The sequence below is a fragment of the Eleutherodactylus coqui genome, chromosome 2, assembly GCF_035609145.1.
Source record: "Eleutherodactylus coqui strain aEleCoq1 chromosome 2, aEleCoq1.hap1, whole genome shotgun sequence".
Lineage (NCBI taxonomy): Eukaryota > Metazoa > Chordata > Amphibia > Anura > Eleutherodactylidae > Eleutherodactylus > Eleutherodactylus coqui.
The window spans coordinates 112,700,791-112,722,245 of NC_089838.1; the positions used below are offsets into that span (position 1 = coordinate 112,700,791).

The 21,455-nt window shown below is 47.5% G+C and overlaps 1 protein-coding gene across 3 annotated transcripts in view; it reads left to right on the forward strand.

Moving 5' to 3' along the window:
- Nucleotides 1–21,455, forward strand: part of RNF44 (ring finger protein 44) — a 37,903-nt gene that overhangs the window by 10,366 nt on the left and 6,082 nt on the right. Inside the window, exons 1-11 of one of the 3 annotated variants that reach the window (XM_066591345.1) lie at nucleotides 1,719–1,857; nucleotides 2,726–2,908; nucleotides 9,466–9,643; nucleotides 13,469–13,670; nucleotides 13,832–13,996; nucleotides 16,818–16,985; nucleotides 19,004–19,165; nucleotides 19,524–19,639; nucleotides 19,780–19,867; nucleotides 19,952–20,073; nucleotides 21,126–21,225. In XM_066591345.1, coding sequence (XP_066447442.1) covers nucleotides 2,878–2,908; nucleotides 9,466–9,643; nucleotides 13,469–13,670; nucleotides 13,832–13,996; nucleotides 16,818–16,985; nucleotides 19,004–19,165; nucleotides 19,524–19,639; nucleotides 19,780–19,867; nucleotides 19,952–20,073; nucleotides 21,126–21,225 — 1,332 coding nt within the window. In that variant the 5' untranslated portion in view covers nucleotides 1,719–1,857; nucleotides 2,726–2,877. Of the gene's footprint in view, nucleotides 1–1,718; nucleotides 1,858–2,725; nucleotides 2,909–9,465; nucleotides 9,644–13,468; nucleotides 13,671–13,831; nucleotides 13,997–16,817; nucleotides 16,986–19,003; nucleotides 19,166–19,523; nucleotides 19,640–19,779; nucleotides 19,868–19,951; nucleotides 20,074–21,125; nucleotides 21,226–21,455 lie in introns of those variants that run through there. The other 2 variants (XM_066591347.1, XM_066591346.1) reach the window with 2 other exon arrangements.

A 21,455-nucleotide genomic window follows, 5' to 3' on the forward strand; every position in this document is an offset into this window, starting at 1 on the left:
AGGCGGGATGGGGCGGAGCTAATTCACGGAACTTGGCCCCGCCCCGTTCCACCTCCTCTCATTGCAAATAGTACATAGGGGGCAGAGAGAGGTGGGAGCTCAGTGCACTGCTCCCGGCTCTTCCAGCCTCCTCCCCCTGCAGAGAGAGACGCCGTATATCGGCTGGGCGTGAAAACCCGGCCGATATAAGGTCGTCTGTATGTGCCCTTAGGCCGGGCTTATACGACCGTACAGTAATACGCTGAGTAAAAATGGCAGTGTCTTACCAGCAAAGTGAACAGCGCACCCCTGCGTATTGTCGTATTTCTTACTCGCACGTGCCTGTGCATGTACTGCGTATTTTACACACGCTGTCCTGCATTGGCTTCCTGTTTTTCTTTCCAATTTTTTTCTCATGTCTCTTGTGTGTAATAAAATGGAACATGCTGCGCTGGTTTTTTTTGGGGTTTTTTTTTTTACGCACATAATATACGCAACAGATATACACACATGTGAGTGGACTAATGAAAATTAACGGACTTTCATTGACGCCATTTACCTGCATATTATGTGCGCATAATACGTAATGCAAATACGTTTGTGTGAGCCCGGCCTTAGGCTGGGTGTACAGTACTGTATTTGGGGCGTCAGGATTAACCTGTTGACATCTCACGGCCCCCCATATAGCCCTATGAGCACAATGACGTTTTCTTCACGCGGACTGATGCCGGTGTGAAAAAACTCGTGCATGTACAATTTCTTTAGTTTTTACAGAGAGGAAATGGGAGATGCCAGCGTGCGTCATCTGTGTGCCGCCTTAGTGGCTTCTATCTGAGGCTCCCGGGCCAGCTAGCACTCATGGCTAGTGTGCTGAAGGCCTTAAAGGGGGTGTCCACCCAAAATACTATTGATGAACAGAGTGGTCTGCTTCCTCAGGGGCCCAGAGAACATTGATTGGTGGCGGTCTTGGGCGGTGGACCCCCACCAATCTACTAGTGATTACCTGATAGGCCATCAGTAGTTTACAACCGGACAACCCCTTTCAGGGGGGTTTCCTGGCAAATACAATGGATTACCTATCATGAGGATATGTCATCAATAATTAATTGGCTGGGGTCTGACGCTTGGCGCCCCGGCCGATCTGGTGTTTTTTAGGCGCCGCTGTTACCGCCACAACACTGGGTGCAGATTGGAAAGGACCAAGGCTTGTCATTTTAATGAGTCCCCAGCCTATGATTACTGGCGGCGGCCATTACCCCAGGGTCAAAGCAGTCTGCTCCCCTCCCATATTCTGCATGTTCTCCGTTGTCGCTTCTCTTGGGGTAACCATTATTTTTCCAAGCAGTTCTTAAAGATGTGGGTTTTTTTATTGTTTTGTCTTTTTTTGGAGTTCAACAAAACTGCATCAGTCTCCCTAGCACGCTGCAGCCTGTAACTTCCTTAACCTCACAGTAGATGCCGCTGAGCGGCCATCACTGATATGTTCTGGCTAGTCTTCATGTCCCCGTTAGCCCTCATGCACACACAAGCAGTTAGATTTCAGCTGTCGTGTTGGTGCGGCGCGAGCTGTCTGGTTGCTAGGGGCAACAGCTCTTCTCCCCCCACGTGACTCCCTCCCCCCTCTGTGGCTCTGTGTTGTGGGCGGGGTTTACACGAGCGGCTTTCGTCATTCTTCTGGCTGAGGGGCGGGAATAGACGGGCGCGGGCACGTGACGTACGCGCCCCCTGTGTTGTGAATAGGTTGCAGGACGTTGTGTCTTAAAGTGACAGAGCCCGGAGGCCGGGGACGTGCTGCTGGTGCCCGTCCAGTACCGGGGCTGGAGGCGAGCGAGGAGCCGCCTGTGACCTCCGGTGAACCCTCGCACAGAGGCACTGTGGGTACGTTACCGCCATGAAGCCGTTGCGTGCGAGCAGAGCCCCGCGCTTTGTCCGGGCTGTACGCTGCAGGATGTTGTGATGAGCGCTCGGCCCCTCCCCCTGACATGTAAATACTGGTGGTCACCTGGGTCACGTGTGCAGCGCGGCTGCTCCCGGCGCCCGGCCGCCCTGTGTGCACACGTGCCGGGCAGCGGGTGCTTGCTGCGGTCCCGCGCCTCCCTTTGTGTGCCGGGTGAGTGGCGGCGGCGGCGGGCGGGCGGCCGGTCGGTGCGGCTCCTCCTTTGTTGTGTCTTTGTTGCTTCCCGCTGAGCACATGGTGGGACGGAGCGGCTCTTAAAGACACAGGAGGTGTGAGAACAATGCCATGTGCAGGGGGTGCTGCCGCCATGTTTACCGTCCCTGGAACAGAATGCCCCTCTGTCACTCCTTCCTCGTTCACACGGATGGCGGTGCGTCTCCGCCGCGTACAGTGCAGTACGGAAATCACCCGCGTATTGCACTGCGTTTTTTGTTTTTTTTTTGCACTCACAAAAAAAACCAAATCACATTGACTTTGTGCATAAATACGTAAAGCGAATATTCCCGCCCATTGCGTCTGCGGACAGGACGCGCCGCGTATTTTTATTTTTTCATGTGATCACATGGGTGTGAAGGAGCCTCACGGCTGTCTCCAGCATATTGGGGTGTATTTACTCCGGCGGTTTTCATGCCCTACTTTTGCGCGTTGCGAGATGCACGGGAGAAGAGCCCAGTACACACGGGTGACTTACCTCTGGAGAGTGGCAGCGCCTCTTGTGTTTGGCTGATTCTCTACAGGAAATGCCAATTTTATCTTAAAGGGGATTTCTGCGTCCTTTGCTTTATGTAGTTCTAGGTGCCCTGTGCCCACAAGTCCAGCGCCGCCGCACCTGGCAGATGACGTTACCCACCTGGGGCATCCCATACACCTGTCGTGGGCGATTGCTGAGGTCCCTGCCAGCCTCTCATTAGCTGCAGCTGTCACATGGCTAAACCGCCCACATGACCGCCGCAGAGCGGGGAGCAGCGAAAGGTGTGTCTTAGTATTATTTATTTTTATTTTTTTTTTACACCCCAATACCCCCACTGCCACCAATGTAAAAAAAAAAATCTGAAAACCCCTTTTAAGGCGACCTTGAGAATCTCTGCCTGATATCGCGTTTGCCAACGTGCGTTTTTCATGCCAATGCGGGGCGTTTTCCATTCAGAAACGCGTCACATGACTTCTGTGAAATGGCGAGCCTCAGAGATCCACGAGTGTTTCCCAGTGATTTCAGCAGGAAGCGTCACAGCATGCCATGTCTTTTAAGGTCCCGCTGGGAGCAACGGGCGAGGGGGTCCGCGGGCACCGCAAGAGAAGGAATAGATGGCGGTTTTTATCCTCACAGCGGAAAAAATCACTGGTGTGAATAAGTCCCTTCAAAAGAATGGCGTTCAAATCCGTGCCGCACAAATACGGACATATATATATGTGAGCGACCTTGCTTTTCCTCATCGTGGTGCTGGAAAAAATGGTGGCCTGTCCTATTTTTGGGCGTTCTAGCGGAACGCCTCGCTCATTGTTTCCAATGGGGGCGGGAAATGCCATGGACGGAGCGCGAGCAGCACGCCAGGCGACATTTCTTATTGAAAACCATGGGAAATGCTTGCCAATCCTCCCGCGCAGCTGAAATTCATGCCAGGCGGGTTAGTTTTAAAAACGCCTCGCGTCTGCGGGGAAATTGCCCGTTCCCAAATGCGACATCAGGCAGAGTTTTGCGGTCCGATATCGCACGCGCCTTCGTGAAATTGTCCTAAGGGAGCAAAAAAATCTTGCATTGCACGTGTGAATGGGAACGGCTGGAGCGCAGCGGGATGTGTCGGTTGGTACTGATGAACATGTGACTTCAGGCGTGTGAAAAGCCCAAGTGCAGTGATGGGTTTTTCTTGCAAAACTCCTCACCATCGCAGGTGTAACTTTTATTCAAATGCTTTAAAAGACCCGTTGCCCTAGGCGCCTACACACACACGGACATATAATGAATAACAGGGTTATCCCCTGCATACATCCCACCCGTATCGCATCAACAGAAATCTGAGGCGAGAGAGGGTACTCTATCCTGGTGGAGGAAACGGGCACTGTAGTGTGACTTGGGGCACAAAAAGCCTCGTAGATACCGCAGCGTAAATAATACCCTGTACCAAGTCACCATAACGTACTCTGAAAGCGGCCTTGGGGTGTGTTCGAACGTAGCACATTTTGGTGAGGATTCATGTCAAAAAAATTACTAATAATCTTTATTTGTATAGCGCCAACATATTCCGCAGCGCTTACATAGACAGGGGGAATATAGACAGACAAAAGGACAAAAATTACAGAACCACGGTTACATAGTAATCAGTTGATGGAAACAATAGGGGTGCGGGTCCTGCTCCAACGAGCTTACATACTACAAGTAATGGGGTGATACAAGAGGTAAAGGGGCTGGCGGTGTGCACGGTATGGCGAGGTGGAGAGTGAGGGGTGATATACACATAGACAATGGTCAGATAGTGAGCGTGTGGTGGCTGAATCGGTATGACTGCAGGAGCCGTTTATGATGGCTAGCAGGGATTGCAGTCAGTAGGTCAGGGAGCATGTTATCAGGCGGAGTACAGAGGGGTTTGTTTAGGGAATGCGGTATGCCTCCCTGAAGAGGTGCGTTTTTAGAGCACGCCTGAAGTTCTGCCAGTCCTGGATTGCTCGGGTAGCCTTTGGTAGTGTGTTCCAGAGGACCGGTGCTGCTCTGGAGAAGTCTTAGAGGCGGGAATGAGAAGTTCGAATTAACGGGGCGCTCAGTCTGGTTTCGTTAGCAGAGCGGACAGTCCGGGCTGGTTGATGGATTGAGATGAGGGAGGCGATATAGGGGGGCGCTGCGCTGTGGAGGGCTTTGTGGATGAAGGTAGTGAGTTTAAATTGAATTCTGTATTTAACAGGCAGCCAGTGCAGTGACCGGCACAGGGCAGAGGTGTCCGAGTAGCGGCTGGACAGGAAGACGAGCCTGGCTGCCGCATTCAGGATGGATTGGAGAGGGTAGAGTCTGGTGCAGGGGAGGCCGATCAGCAACGAGTTGCAATAATCGAGCCGGGAGTGGATGAGGGCGACAATAAGCGTTTTTAGCGTGTCCACAGTGAGAAAAGAGTGGATTCTTGCGATATTATTGAGGTGCAGCTGACATGTTCAGACGAAAGATTGGATGTAGGGGGTAAAGGAGAGATCGGAGTCTAATATGACCGTAAGGCAGCGGGCGTTTTGTTTGCATCATATGGCGCAGACTTTATGTTTTCAAGTAAAGAGCTGAATTCTGCAACTTGGCATCAAAATTCACATCGATAATGCAAATTCTGCCAGTTTTTGGTGCAGATTTTCCACTGTAGAAAGTTCACCCAAGTTCTGCTAATGTGAATAAAACCCTTATGCTGGGTTCACATGGGACGCATTTCCAGTGGAATTTTCGTGGATTAGACGCACCGAAAATCCGTGAGAATTCGCTGGAAAACCACAGCTGTCAGTTTTGGAGCGGCTTCACCGCCTGCATTTCCGCTGCAGCCATCACTCCTCATAGAGGGGCCGCTGCAGGAAAAAAAAGAATGGACATGCTGCCTCCCTAATTTCCATGCCGAAATGCCATTTCTGCATGGTTTGGCCGCAGTGTGTGGACGAGACTTTTGCAAAACCTCGTTCACTTTGCTGGCTAATCTCGGGATTAGGAGCCGTGGGCGGAATGTCCATGCGGGCAATCCACATTGAAATTCCGCAGCAAATCCGTCCCGTATGAACCCAGCCTTAAGATGCCTTTACACAGGATGACTGTCAGGTGCGTGTATTCACCCGTCATCCCAGCGATTGGTCGTCCCATTCACCCAGGACCGATAGTGGAGGCGGAGCGCGTTGGGGATCTTTTCTGCTCGCCTGCCCATTCATTCAGGTGATCGTTGCAAGATGCCTGTTTACATGGAGCAAACATTAGCTTCATTTTCAGTCCGCTACAACAATGCGACTAATGAGTGATTTCTCGCTCAGTACCCATACTGACACGGGGCAGCTATCGCTAAAAAAGGGCTTGCTTTTGAGCAGTTTTAGTTCTGTGTAAAGCCGTCCTTTACTTATCAGCGTTTAAGAAAAGTGATATCCGGGCCCCGTTGACATCGACGAGTGCGGCTGTCCTCAGAAAATTACCTATTCTTAAAGCAAAAAAGTTTGGTGGAATTTTTCAAATTTTCGATGTCGTGATGTAGATTTAAAAAGAATCCTAAGTATAAGACATCCCCGGTATATAGTGCATTCCCGGTCTCAGCATGTCACCTGACTTCAGCCCATAAGCTTAGCTTCTAGGGAGGGCTAAAAGTAGGCGACTGTCTCGCTTTAACTACTGCAGTAGTTTATAGTGTGTGACCATAAACAATGATTTAACCCTATGAGATCTGCATTGCCAAGTGTTCTCTCTTATCAGAACAATACCTGTCCACATCTGCGTGGGAAGCCTTGTTCGGAGCCTCCATTCGCAGAGTCTGGTGCTCATGCAGCTCTATGTCATCAGAACGATAGACCCCATTAGATGTTAGTTGGGGTCTGTCAGGTGTTGCTGGGGTATCTCATGTAATGGACTCGTCTCCTTTCACATTCACCTGTATAGATCCAGGCAAGAGAATACGGTGATCCCATTTGGTCAGTAGGGTCCGGCCTCCGCCACTTGATTCCGTCTTGATTCCTGATTCGTAGAGAATTGTAAATCAAGATACACTGACACATGCAGATCCGCATAAAAATCCACTATATGTTGATGCAGTATAAGGCCGGATGCACACTTGCTGTGTCTGTATGCGGTCCAATTTATATGGCCATAGCGCATTGACATGTGTTAGCATATCCTGTTGCACATCCGTGATATGGACAGGAATAGGACATGTCGTGAGGGTTTTTTTTTTCATGTAGACCATTGATCCATCTGAGGGGGAAAAAACCTAGATGTATATAGCCCTATAGGCTATAATGGGGCCTTGTGTTGCCTGTGAATTAACAGACAACACATGGCCCCAAATCTGTTAGTGCCTAAGGCCTCATGTTCACAGGCGGGTCAGATTCCGCATCAGGAGCCCACAATGGTATCTGACCCTGCCTGCGGCCGAGGATGGTGCTTACCTGTCCCGGTCTTCACTGTGGATGTGTGCGGAAGCGCCGGCCGGCGCACATGGCAGTAGAGTTTTTTGTTTTCCCGCAGAATCCGCGGTCCCTCCACAATTCAAATTTGCCCATGGACGTTGGGCTTTGTGGAAAGTTACTGTGTTTTGGTCAGTCTCCTGGTTTACAAATATATTGATGCAAAATATGTGTGAATGAGGGTTGTTTCACACCCGTGTGGGGGGGTTCAGTTTTCCTGCTCCATTTGGGGAGTAGTAAAGGAGAACACCCGTGGCCGAACAGTGCTAGACAGGCCCCATTGACTATAATGGGGTTCGTCACGTTCCCGACTTTTAACCATGCATGCAGAGGTTCCAACACAAATGTGACACTACCCTGAGACTTGGAGAGACTGTAGCCATCTTTTTGCCCCCCCTATCTGAGGGCAGTATAAGGTAGTGTATGTCCCACTGATCGCAGTGATGTGTCTGCTCTGTGTATGTGTGCAGTAGACTTATGGAAACTTGCCTTTTATCAGTGGCAGCATATGCATAGAGGATTACCTAAAGTAGTCCTGGATGTTCATCAGCTGCAGGCTAGCTACACCTTTCCCAACTACCAACCACTGATTGACTGCTGTCTACCTATTGCTGTGCATAGAGAGAGAGCTGCCAATCATTGGCTGGAGGGCAGGGTGGGTGTGGCTAGCCTGCAGCTCATGAATATGCAGGACTACTTCTATGCCTGGCTGCAACTAATAAAATGCAAATTTCTTTGAAACTACTGCGCAGATATACACAGCAGACATATCCATGTGACAGGCACTGCCCGACCAATGCACACGGGTGTATTTGCACTGCCGGGTCCCGCAGCAAATACAGCCCATAGGACATACGTTGAAAAATGTATTTCCATATCCACGGGTGGAAATCAACTGCAATATTCTGCTTGCCGGGTGAAAATTGCGGCATGTCCTATTCTAGTGCGAGCCGCACACTATCTATGTCATTGCCGGCCCGACGGCTCTGCACTGCGCATGTGCGGCTGTGTGCCAGCCGGCACATGAGCAGAAAGAAGACGCCGGACAGGTAAGTCTGGGGTCACTGCAGGGGCACAGGGTCGCATCCCGCTATGAGGGCCTCACAGTTGAAATGCGACCCGGCTTTCTGCATTCGGCCTTACAGTGCTGTCAGTGAGGGTGCCGGAGTCTCTTTAAGGCTTATTATGGCGTGCTGCACAAATTAGACATGGGTGATATTAACCAACTCCTGCTATTTAGCGGAGAACGTTCATCAGCATGAAGGATGATAACGTGTGAGCGATGGTCTCATCAGCCCCTGAGGGCCCCGCACACCTGCTATGGGGCCACTTCACTTAAGAGCTCTTAACAAGGATTTAGATCTGCATATAATTCAGTACAATATGTGTACAATAACCGTCTACGTCCCAGTACGACTAATATACCTTCCTGTGCTAGACTGGTGCTTGACACCCCCTGCTCCTTGTACCCCTGCCTTCTCTATTGGACACTCCAGAGCTGTTCTCACAGTGCAGCAACATCCGGCCATATTTTTGCCTTAAAAGGATTCTCCAGGACTACAACACTTGTTATGGGTCATATAGGCCATCAGTGTTTACACAGCAGGGGGTCTGACCTCGGGGTACAGTGTCCGTCCGCACAGGGACAGACCCTTAATATATTCTCTATTTTAAAAGGTGTCTCCCCACCAGAGCTGTCCCAGAGACCTCTACCATGTCATGTACTTCCTTAGCCTATCCCGAGGAATGGTATGACCACCTGCATCTTCTTACAGCCGCTTCATGGAGATCAACTAAGCAGCAAAGGTGTTGGTAACTTTAGAAGTGTTCGAAAGTGATTTCGTCACCAAAGCGGTTTTTCTCAGTAGGGATGTACTTGAAAAAAAAAAAACTTAAAAACTATTGGTTCCGAAGCTAAAACATCTAGGAGCCAAATGGCAGTTTTAGGCCCCCTGTCCATAGCAGTGTATTCGCCAGCGAATCACGCCGGCCAACGCTTTCCATAGCATTGCTATGGAAAGTGCCGACCCCTGTCCACGAGCGGCGGGCAATTCTCCACGGCCAACCTATCTATCAGATAGGGCTGACCGGCGGCGATCTGCCACGGGACTTCGCATCACCCGTGGACAGCTGGCCTTAGGCAACATATATTACTATGAATTACAGAGGACCACACCCCAGTATATTCAGCGCAGGTCATCCAATGGACTTCTAGTAATCCTCCACACTGAGGCTGGATATCCCAGAGCTGTGCCATGACTGGCTGCTATGTTATACAATAAACATGTTATCTGATGTCCACCCGCCTCTTGGGCATATGACAGCGGCAAGTACTTGTGATGTCCTTCTCTGCGGTACTATTATTGGACTTTTAGTTCATAGTTTACTCATGTTTTGTATTTTTTTCACAGAACGAAAAACTGCAGTGAAAGTTACCTTTTATTGGAAAAGCCCTGCTTGCCACTTTGCCTTCCCGACATCACAAATGCGACCATGGGAGCTGGCAGTGAATAGGTGGCCTCCCTCAGCCCCCATAAACCAGCGGAGGTTCTTTGGACCCTGCAGCACCCCAGCACACCTCAGGCGAAGGTAGGAGCTGCGGGGGCTCTGGAAAAGGTATCACATTCTAACATAGTGTGCGTCATAGGCCTCCCTCCTTCCCCCCCGATTTTATAACCAAATCTATACAGTGTAAAGTGTTTGCCGGGATAGCTAGGGATGAAAGCAAAGTTGTTGATTCTCAAGCAATGAAACCCCAACAAGCTAAATGGCTTGCATCTAGGATTTCTCCATAGTTCTACAGATATGTAGATGCTAACTTCAAATGATGCAAAACTTTAGCCTGGCTCAAAACGAGAGAATAGGATGCTAACTCGATAATGAATATAATCAGAACACTACTGTCAAAGACTGTTATGGTGAATTGGACAACCATATGATTGTTACCCCAGTGATGGGGTCAAAGGCCTAACTTGAAGCTCCTGAGCCTCAATGCAAAATCTATAACAGGGCCCCCAACTATAATGCTTTATTCATAGTACTGGGCTTCCTATATGGAGAAGAGAGGCCTTATGGGCCGCCTAAGGCACCTGGGCCCGGGTGCAACCGCACCCCCTGCACCCCCTATAGTTACGCCCCTGTAGGATCCCAAAAAAACATTTATTGTTGCATGTGTTTAAAAGATCATGATGGCTTGCAAATATTATTCCGTTTTCCTACATGTTTTGAGGAGGAAGAAATCCTATTTGCAAACCATTAATATTTTAACTTCTGCAGCAATAAATTTTAATGTTGTGGTTTTTTTTTTTGGTTTTTTTTTTTTTGCGATCCTGTTGTGGTGGAAACAAATCTTATTCTTTTTGGATCATCTGTCTGAGTATTTCATGCACCCTCCAAAATCCAACACAAGTTATTCCAATTCCTCCAAGCGGCATTAGTTAGTTTGAGCTGACCTATATTTGCACTTTGACTAAAACTCATGTAAAGCGGTCTGTGTTGGCCCTCACTACTAATATGTAGCGGTGTTAGTTGTGATATGCAGAAGGATTTTGGATAAAGTATTGCTTTATCGTTGGCATGAGTGGCGTTTATTTCTGCTGCTCAGAAAGGCTGGTATGCTCTCGCTGATGGTAACCAGACAACCATAGAAAAGAGGGATAACGTGAGTTTATGGCCATTGCAGTATGTCTAAACTTGAGATACTGAACCTTTGTACCTGATTGCACTGGCCAATCGATAGTGACGAGGGAATGCAGCCATATTGGTTGTCCTCTATTAAAGGGGTTGTCCGGCCAGAAACATCATAGCTCATTACTTCTGTTTGCCCATTTCCATGCACTTTGTAATATACATTGTGCATGGAAAATGAAGCAAACAGAAGTTTTGGACTTACCTTTAGGGGTGCCCCCCCCTGTGTTGACCCTCGGTCGTCCCAGGTTACGACAAGAAATCTTCTGCATTTCTTGTCGGGCCGGCAGCAGCTCTCGTCGGCGCTGGAACGCTCCTCTTCCCTTCCGCGCATGCGCAGTCCTTTTTTCTTCTGCCGGGACCGCGCTCTTTACCTCATCATCGCAGGGGACGCGCGCCGCCGGTCGGCGCATGCGCAGTACACTCACTTCCTGGTTTCATATACCAGAGCGGAGTGAGTGACTGCCTGCCGCTGTCGGGACTTTAAAAGTATGTGAAAGGGGAGAAGGGGAGAAATGTTGGAGAGATGGATGGATGGATGGATGGATGTGTGCAGGGGGGGGGGGGGGGGCAGTGATGTGTGTGTGTGTGTGTGTGTGTGTGTGTGTGTGTGTGTGTGTGTGTGTGTGTGCACGGACCGGCTGACAGAAGTCCCGGGGGAAGGGGGGGGGTGTGGAGTGGGAGAGATCGATGGATGGATGGATGTGTGCAGGGGAAGGGGGGGGGGGTGCAGTGATGTGTATGTGCATTGACCCGGCTGACAGAAGTGTGGGGGGGGGGGGGGGTCATTGTGAGAGGGGCACTATGAGGGCATGTGTGTGTGGGGAAATGTTTTACTTTACTTTAGCAGGGGGCGGGGCCTGGGCGGGGAGAGACTGTAGAGCAGTTCAATAGAGGTGGGCGTGTCGTGGGCGGGGCTAGGACGTGAGCTGAGGGAAATCCTGCCTTTTCATGTCTTACTACCATCGGGAGCGCGCACACAGAAGAGGGGGGGGGGGCGCAGGGCATGTGAGAAGGCAGCACAGAGGCGCCATCTTTGAAAACTGCAGAGAAGATCAGTCTAAGGTAATAAACTGACATTGCAGCTGATCTGCCGGCCAGTTTGAGCCCTAGTATGCTGTCTGTTACTATCCTTACTGAAAGGGAAGCAGCAGCATTATAAAAATTTTTACCCTGTGTGGCCGGACAACTCCTTTAATTGGCTTCTTAAGGTACCATTGCCTGAATAATCGCTGGAAACGGCGAATTTAGGCGATAGTCGTCCTGTTGACACGCATCCGCCAACAGGGCACTGAGTAACAAATCGCTAATTCGTTGAAGTTTCTTGGTTTTTAGCTCTCCTAAAAATTAACTGTCGGCCCTTGTAAAGAGAAGTCGCTCAATCTTTGGCCTGTTTACTGAGAATGGAGGCGGGTGGCCAGAATGGTCTCCGGTGTATTCCACCTCCATGCACAGGAATGATAGTCCATGGGTTGGCTCTCAGGCACTTATGCACCTGGCATTCGTCCCATTTAAAGGGACCTTTAGAAAATGATGCTAAATGATCATTTGCTTAGCTTGTTCAATGACATGTCCGTTTACCAAGAAGCTAATTCAGAGGTGAAACCCAATATGGATGCACTTCTATTTGTCACTTAAAATATAAGCATACATTAGATTCCACCTGCAAATGGCTGGTTGGGTGGGCTCCCAGCCTGCCCCACTCTTGGAATGACTAGCATAGATCAGGTTACTGTGAAGCAAGTTTTACCTGGTACTGGCATAAGCCTGAGGAGCAGGGATATATGGTTCGTGTAATGGGCCATTTATATGGGACGATGATCACTCAAACAAATTTGAGCTATAATCGTGCAGTTTAAATGCAAAAAAAAAATGCTTGCTATTCATTCACCAGTTCCTATCACTGACTTTCAGTCCGCATCAAAACCATTTTTGGCTTGTCGTCCATTATAAACACTGAGTGAGTAGCCGGCAATCCAGCGGTGAAGTCTGTCAGTCTAAACGCTCTGCACGAGTGCTAACGACCCTAGCGGTGACGTCAACACTCTGACATCCCATGTAAAAGGGGCGTGAGGGTCTGTTTACAAAGATTATTTGCCAGGAACAGGATCTAATCAATGTTTCTGTAAGTCATTTGGCCTTGTTCAGCTCCATTTCCATGGAGTAATTAGCACTACTGTGGATGCCCAGATGATGGTTCAGGCATATGTAGGTCGATTGTTGTCAGCAGCACACCCCTGATTGCATACAGCAGTGTGCTGCTGATAACAGAAGACTTTAGGTGCCATCTAAAAGATGTGATCACCCAATACATATATGCTAAATAGCACCTTCACACGGGTAGAAGATGAACATTTGTTCATGATCACCTGCCATTATAAAAGCCTTTAAGAAGCTAAATGACTACATTGTTCCCACCCAGTAAAAGGAAATGGCTTTATTGACTGCCAGCTAGTAATATATACTAAGAATTCAGTGGGACATTGTCCATGTGTACTTTTACCAGCTGCGGTGGTTTTGCAGAAAGGCTTGGCAGGTTATTGTTGGCAACGTGCAAAATTCTGTCGAAATTGGCCACAACTATGTTAATGCACAGTACGAATTCATGATTTGTAGCAGTGTTTTGCTTTATCTTACCCTTGTTATTGGTACTATACATTTTTCTTTCTTGAATATTTTATTATTTTTCTTAAATTCTTATTTTTTTAATTTTTTTACTTTTTATAGTCCTCCAACGAGGCGTCAGTGGGGCAGGAGGGACAGACCTCAACAGGGCATCCTCATTCAGGATGATAATTCTTTCCGGGCTACTTTCTTTCCTGTAGATGAACACAGAGTTTTTGCACTCACCAGCACTCCACCACGAATGCTCCACCCCGCTGCACACTCCACTCAGCAAACCCCATTCATGGTTGACCTTCATGAACAGGTAATTAGATCTTTTAATTGATGATTGACATTGGTGTGTTGAATTGAGAAAACCTTTATATTGCTTTTAATGTGAATTTAATAGAAGCTTAATGTACTAGAGTCCTATAGAAGTATAATTCAGTGCATACGTGTTCAAAGGATTCTGATTTTTCTTACTAGGTACACCAGGGACCTGTCCCTCTGTCATATACTGTTACAACAGTAACCCAAGGCTTCCCTTTGCACACTGGGCAGCACATTCCCGGCTGCAGCACCCAGCAGTTGCCAGCATGTTCTGTCATGTTCAGCGGCCAACACTACCCCCTCTGCTGCCTTCCTCCTCCGGTAAGTGGTAATGGAAAAGGGAAAACAGTTTGGTTTTGGCTAATGATATATTAAAAAAAACCTTTAATGAGTAACTGCAAACAATAGGCGACTATAAACATACAGTGTACAATACTATATGTCACAACCGGACGTACTGAGATCCCTGATAGTGCATCGAGTCAGCAGGGAATGGATGTGCTGTGAAGGGGAGAAGCTGTCAACAGTACAGAATAGCTTCTCCTTACAGAGCGCTGGGGGGGGGGTGGCAGCACAGCGAAGGCAGAAGACATAATAAAAGCAGCGCTAGGAGACAGATCATGGGGGCATGGGAGGACCAAGTATGTTTGAAAATCGCTAAAATATAAAATGGCCTTTATAAATAAACAGTTCAATGTAAACAGCTATGCTTGCATCGGAGAGAACAGTGCAGGCGCAGCCAGGGCTACCTGTTCAGCTATGCAGTTAGCTAGCTGAAGACTGATTTCTAAGCACGGTTTTCAACTAGCTGAATAGGCTTTATACGAAAAAATGTACAGATACTACCTACAGAAATTTAAGTAGTTGGGCTGCCTGTCCACGGGCATTACGGTATCCCGCGGCATATCTCCGCTGCCCGGGAGCAGGAGCCTGCAGACGGATGTCCGCGGTTAGCCTATCTGACAGGCTCACCGCAGAGAATCGCGGCAATTTGCTGCCCACAAGCGGAGAATCGCTATAATTCTCTGCTCGTGGACAGGGGCTGTGCTTTCCATTGCAGCGCTATGGAAAGCGTGCATTGCGTTCCTCGCGGCCGGATTATCGCCGCGGGGAATACAATGCAAAAACTCACGTGGACAGGCAGCCTTACTCTTTAACTTATCGCTTGCAGACTGTTGTCTGTCGTCTTGCTAACATAAACCCAATGTGACAAACCACTCCACTTCCACCGGTGAAAGTGCCCTGCAGAGGTTTAAAGCTACTGTGTATGACTATTAACAAGGACTCTAGGGTCAAGAGAGAAAAAAAATGGGTGTAGGATTCCATTCTTAACATTGGCTAGAGGTGAGCGAGTGGTATGGATTCCAGGTTTACTTGTGTCTTATGAGCCCTAGAGTTGTGCATTGTGAAGCTACATTTTAACCCTGTTATTCCACTTGGAATTCTATGAATAAATTGACAATTGGGTGATATGATTTTCCTTTCTCTGTGGAGTCAGTCCACACATTGTGAGTACTAATTAGACAGTGTTTGCGCACAACCTATTTACAAGGGGAACGGTGACACCAAGGTGTCAACTTATTACGACATTTCTGCAAAGAATAAGATGAAGGGCACAACACAAACTTCTAAGAAGAGCTGCTCTAGAACTATTACAGTACTTCATGGGAAATGTCAGCAGATGACAAGTCCTGTTTAAAGTGACCTGACAACGGGCATGCCCCTTAGTAATTAAAGCTAACCGATAGCAGTGCTACCATTGTGCAGTATTTGTCATTCGAACACTGCTTTTTACTATCATTGCTGATAGTGGCATACCTGCGTAATAGGCGTTTAATAATGTCCCGTGCTGCATGTAAATAGAGGTGAGCGGGCTGGTGAGAGGGTCAAACCAGCTCTACTAGTTGCTTGTTTTCCACCCAGGTTCACCCCACTGATGTGGATGATGGCGCTCTGAAGTCCTGTGCTGCGTCGTGCAGGTTTTTTTTTCCCCCCAGCACATGCACAGATAGGCTCCTCGATTCTGCCTTCAGATGGAAGAGTTTATCTGCGAATCCCCCAGGGGAAGACCGCACCGTTGTTAGGCCTCATGTCCACTGGACAATTATAATTACAAAATCCGCACGGGTGTCCCGCACGCGGTTTCCGGGCCACAGGCATGCATTGGACACCCGCAGGTAATTAATTACCTGCGGATGTTCTTTTTTTCCCTGCCGCGCGGATCGCACGTGCGGGAAATCACCCACAGCATGCTTCATTTTCTGTGGGTCTCCCGCAGGCTTCCATGAAAGCCATCCGTATCCACGGCACACCTGCAGCTGAATTTCTGCTTTCTGGCGCGGGAGAGCAGGAGTTCGAGAAAAAAGTGCGCGCGGCACACTGCTGGCGTGCCGAGCACATCCGCCGGGCCTAAGAAAGAAGATCCAGCCGCGACGGAGGGAAGAGCCACTGTGTCCGGACAGGTAAGAAAAATCAATTTTCAGGCCTCATGTCCGTGGGAAAGGAGGAACCCGCTGTAGGATTCTGCATGGAGAATCCGCGTGGGCCCGAATTTCTAGTGGACATGAGGCCTTAAGGTGCATTCACATGGGCGAGAAAATCATGCAAGTCTTATGTGTTGTGCGACGCACGAAAATACAACCAACTATTTACAGTGTGTGTTCTTACATGGATGATGTTTCTCATATGCTGTGCGATGCGAGTTGCGCCTGAGAAAGTCAGGTGTGACGTGATGTTGTCCGTGTGAATGCACCCTAAGGCTCACAACCCTAAGGGGGGGGTCTCATGATCAGAATCTGTCTGAAACAAATCCCAACTCCAATGGTGTGCATGACGCCTTCACCATGCTGCAAAAACCAGAATGTCCCCTCCTGCAGTAATGCTAGTCGTTTGTATTGCCAGTGTGCCAATAGTCCTGCCACCCAACGTAGTTCCACAGTGCTGGTGTGTAACAAACAGGGCTAGCCAACTATGTCAACACCATCCTACTGTCCTACTGCTTGAACAAGCACAGTGTTAGCAAGAGCCCTCCACTTCGCCCTGCGTAACGAATGTTTGCGGCCGCCAGATTAATGTGGATAGGTTGCTTAAACGACTTTGATAAATTTTAAGCATAGTAGACCTTATCTCTTTTTCTTTAAAGCTCATCCCTGGGTGCACCGTGCAGCAGCTTCCTGTCTCGTACCAGCCATTTCCTCCTCTTCTTTCCAGCGATCATTACATCTTGCATCCTCATCCACCGCTGCCACCACACCAGCCACCTCATATGGCCTCTCTTACCCCATTTGTTACAGTGCAACCACAGAGAATGGTAAGTGACGAGATAAGTGTTGTTACTGCTTGTTCCGTGGTAATGTATACAGCTTACCATAGGAGTGTTTCCTAGACGCTATATTAAAAAATCTGTGTATATCGCATGAGTCTTTCTCTTCCTGTATGTGACGTCTCTGGTGTCTCATGAATCGGACCTCCTGGATATTTTTATCTATCAGTTTACGCGATTTATACAACTTTTTATTTAGACCGTTAAGCACTTTGATGCACTCTTACACAACTGGAAGGTGTAAATTGAGTAGTTTTTTTTTGTTTTGTTTTGTTGCGGTTTTTTTGGTATGTGTTTATAACCCTTGGTAAAAAAAATAATCTGAAGATAAAAGTAGATGCAAACCCTATCTTTATGTTGGGTCTGAGTTCTTCTATATACAACCATAGGCCTCTGACACACTAAAGTTTTTGTTTTTTCATCGGTGTGTTATATGTAAAGAAAAACGGACAGCATACAGACCCCTATTATTCAGTGAGGAAGCACATATTACCAAGTTTTTTTCCACGCAAACTGCATGAAAAAACTCATCGCATGTCCTATTTTTGTCCTGATCACAGACAACAATTAGGACATGTAAATGCCTGTCCATAGGCCAACTGTCCATCTATCGGACCGCACACGGACAAATGTCAATGTGTAGTCCGATGCGAGTTGTGCCCGTACCCCTCTAAAATATGTGTGCATTTTATGTAAGGTAGTCACATGATCCTAGCAATCTACAAATACCCACCTGGAATGCGGTAAGTTATACCAGTGTTTTATGACTTACTTGTTCCACACTCCTCCCCTGTTCTTACACATGGTATCCACTTCTGTAAACGTTTAATGTGATTGCTTCTGGAATGAAAGGTTGGAGGTGCTCAACAGAGCATAGTGCCCCATCGGCTGCTGTTGGCTTGGAGAAGCATGGTCAGGAGATTAAGTATGTAGGCAGCTTTTCACTGCACTGTGGATTCCATTTGAGGGTTCTGTCACAGATGTTGAAAAAAAACACGTGACCCCCCCCCCCCCCCCCCCCTCCAAATGGAACCATTTACAACTTGGTGTCCACTCGACAAGGCTTCTGTTTCTTTCCATTATATTTAAAGTATAGAGTAACGGAGTTGACTAGGCTATTCTATACTCCAAATATAACACAGATGAATGGAACCCTTATCAAGCAGACACAAAACTAGAGTCCATTTAACTAATAACAGTAAAGGATTCAATTCTTTTCCATTCAGGGGTTCCATCACGATGCTCTTCTTGGCACCTGCGACGGAACCCCCAGATTGAATCCCACGGCGAAGTGAAAAGCGCCGTGCAAACGCTCCCTTTCAGACTTCCTATAACCCCTTCAATGATCTGCTTACCTCTTTAAAGAGGCCTAATCACAGCTGAGGAGGAACTTCTGCCCCTTTCTTTCAGCAATCAATGAGGGAATCTCTGTGCTCCTGATGTCACTATGACCTGACCGTTACATTTCGATGTTGACTTTGATTTGCTTTATACAGTTTAGGTCCGAACGGGGAAAAAAAACCTTGCAATATGGCAGCGGTTCTTTGTATCTTTGTCTGTATAAGTGCTCATTCACATCAGCATCGGAGGTTCCTTCAGAACCTCTATTGCTGAACTCCTTTTAATAGAAAAAAAAAGACTAAATATTGCAGCACACTGCGCTATTTCGTCCTGTAAAACGCTGGAAACTGTGCAGACGCCATTATAGCCAATGGAATGCATTGGGTGCTGTTAGGTTCCATCGTGGGATGGATCATTTTGGGCAGGAGAAGTAAAACTGAACCCCTGAGCACCGATGCGCGTGAGCCCTTAAGACGCACGGTTTTCTCAGTGGAAGTTCTATTCAGTTTTTTAAACTGCAATTGAAGCAACATTGGATAAATTGGTGTCTGAACACGTTCCGCAAGGGGCTTTTTTAGCTAATGACCTCCAGAATGATAGCAGCAACTAAATAAGTTGGGATCTTTTTGGTAATGTTTTTCAATTTTATTTTAAACATTTTATAGCCACTGCAAAGGATAGACAATGAGTTGGATCTTCGAGGGGACCAACATCACATGGGCAACTTCCCATTCCACCACTCTCACCCTGTGCCTACATTGCCCCATTCAGTGCCCATGCATTACCTCTCCCATGATGCACTGCACCAGGAGCTGTCCTTTCCAGTGGTAAGTTTGCCATAGGCATATAGGTGTCCCATCACACACTTTTTAAGTCAGTTTTTACTATTTTTGTCTACCACAGTCAACATATGAAAATGTGTTTAAACATTTCATTCTGCCTGTACAATGTATAAGCAAGGCTTGTGATTGTCTGCTTCCTATGGCCTATTGATATTAACGGTCCGTATTGATTTGAGCTACCGTATCTGCTTGCCATTCATTCTGTTTAACACTGGATTTGGAGCACTGTTGTAGAAACTTGGAAAGAACATTTGATGTTTTTAAGGTGTCGTGCTTAAATAGAATCGCTTTTTCTGAGTCCACCTTTCATAATTGTGGGGTTCTCTTTTCTTTATTACCATAGCCATACGCTCATCTGATGCCACGGCGACTAAATACCCAACGGTATCGCCTGCAGCAACCACTGCCACCTCCTGCACTGCCTCCCTCATATTATCCTAGTTTTCTGCCCTACTTCCTGTAAGTATTCCTTATGATAACTGTATATATTGGTAGTTTGCACTAACATTTGCCATATTTTATAGCGGCAGCATTTTTCTGAACTATAGCTCTACTTCTTGCTGTCCCTTTTCTGACGTCAGACTATCTTTTTTTTGCAGCTCCATGCTTCCTGTATCCCCCACCTCCGTGGGCCCAGCCATCAGCCTGGATTTGGATGTGGATGATGTGGAAATGGAGAACTATGAGGTTAGTTTCAGTCGAAACACAATTTCAGATTGTACAGTAGCTTTTCTGCTTGTAAAGTTTGACAGCTTATGTTCTGTTGTGTAGGCACTGCTCAACTTAGCTGAACGTTTAGGAGAAGCAAAGCCGCGTGGACTCACCAAAGCCAACATAGAGCAGCTTCCGTCTTACCGCTTCAACCTTGAAAGCCACCAATCTGAGCAAACCCTGTGAGTGATTGTGGGTCATTTGTGTCACTGAAGATAGTATCCCCAATATGTGTGACAATCATGCAACAGTATAAGCGGAGCAAGGAGAGCATCTTGAACTTTGAGATCAAAAATGAACTTTGCTTAGGTATCCATATAAATAATGGCCAAAGAACGGAAGGTATTTATGTAACATGGAGTACATGATACAGAGCACTACACCAGATCTAGGTGGTATCTGCCGGTGTTTTTTTAAGCTAATGGTTCGGGTTAGAATGTCTTTACCTCTTCCATAAATACTCCCAGGTTGAACTACCAACACCTAAGTCTCCAGACTACATTCACATGAACACTCTGTTCTGCTGAGCGTTCATGTTTTACATGGGGACAGTGAAGAAAGCCACAGCTCTGTCTAAGGCTTACCTCCAAGGGGATCCTAAGGATCAAGGGTTGAAATTCAACATGCGACCCTTCTTTCCTAATATCCTCTTTTGGGAAAAGACCCCATACATATGCGAGGGTCTGCTGGAGCCAGCAGGTTCGGACAACTGTAGTCTAATGTGTATGGGGAAAAAAACTCTACGTTTCCTCTCTGATCACCAGACCACTTGGTACTGTGTTGCTGTCCGGTGTTTACGAGAGGTCTGATGGGGTAAGTCTTGTCTGCCGTGATTGACCTCGGCAAAATTTAAGTGTGAGATATAATTCTTGCTTCCCCAACACATAAACAGTTCTTTTCTTAGTGCCACGTATTTGGGCTTTATGCTGTCTTGTGTACTCCATGAATCGCTCACAGACCCGTAATTGCCTAAGGATGTATTTAGCCAACCAGTCTCTCCTTCCCCCCCCCCCCCCTCTCCACACACTCTCGCACCAGTTTAAAAAAAAAAAAAAAAAAAACGGATGTCCAGTTCTTGTCCATTTTCACAGATGTACGGGGTCATGGAAATTGGAATTTTGGGGGCACAATATGCATATAGCTGTGTGAATTCAGCTTTAGGGGTACATTATTTAATACCAAGGACTTCCTGTATTGATATATGGTAAATTTCAATTTTCTTTCTTACTTCTAGGTGTGTGGTGTGTTTTAGTGACTTTGAAAGTCGGCAGCTCCTCAGAGTATTACCTTGTAACCATGAGTTCCACGCAAAATGTGTTGATAAGTGGCTCAAGGTAAGTCCTGTAGCAGAATCCTCTGTTTTTTTGTTTTTTTTTAAAGGAATTGTGTGAAATAAGGAGGGGTGTCTGTCTAATCGAAATGACGCACAATCATGAGGCCGGCTTCAGGCCTCATGTCCACGGGCAAATTCAGATTTTAAATCCACAGCGTTTTTCCTGCATGCAGATCCGCGCCCCATAGCGATGCATTAGACACCCGGAGGTAGTTAAATACCTGCGGATGT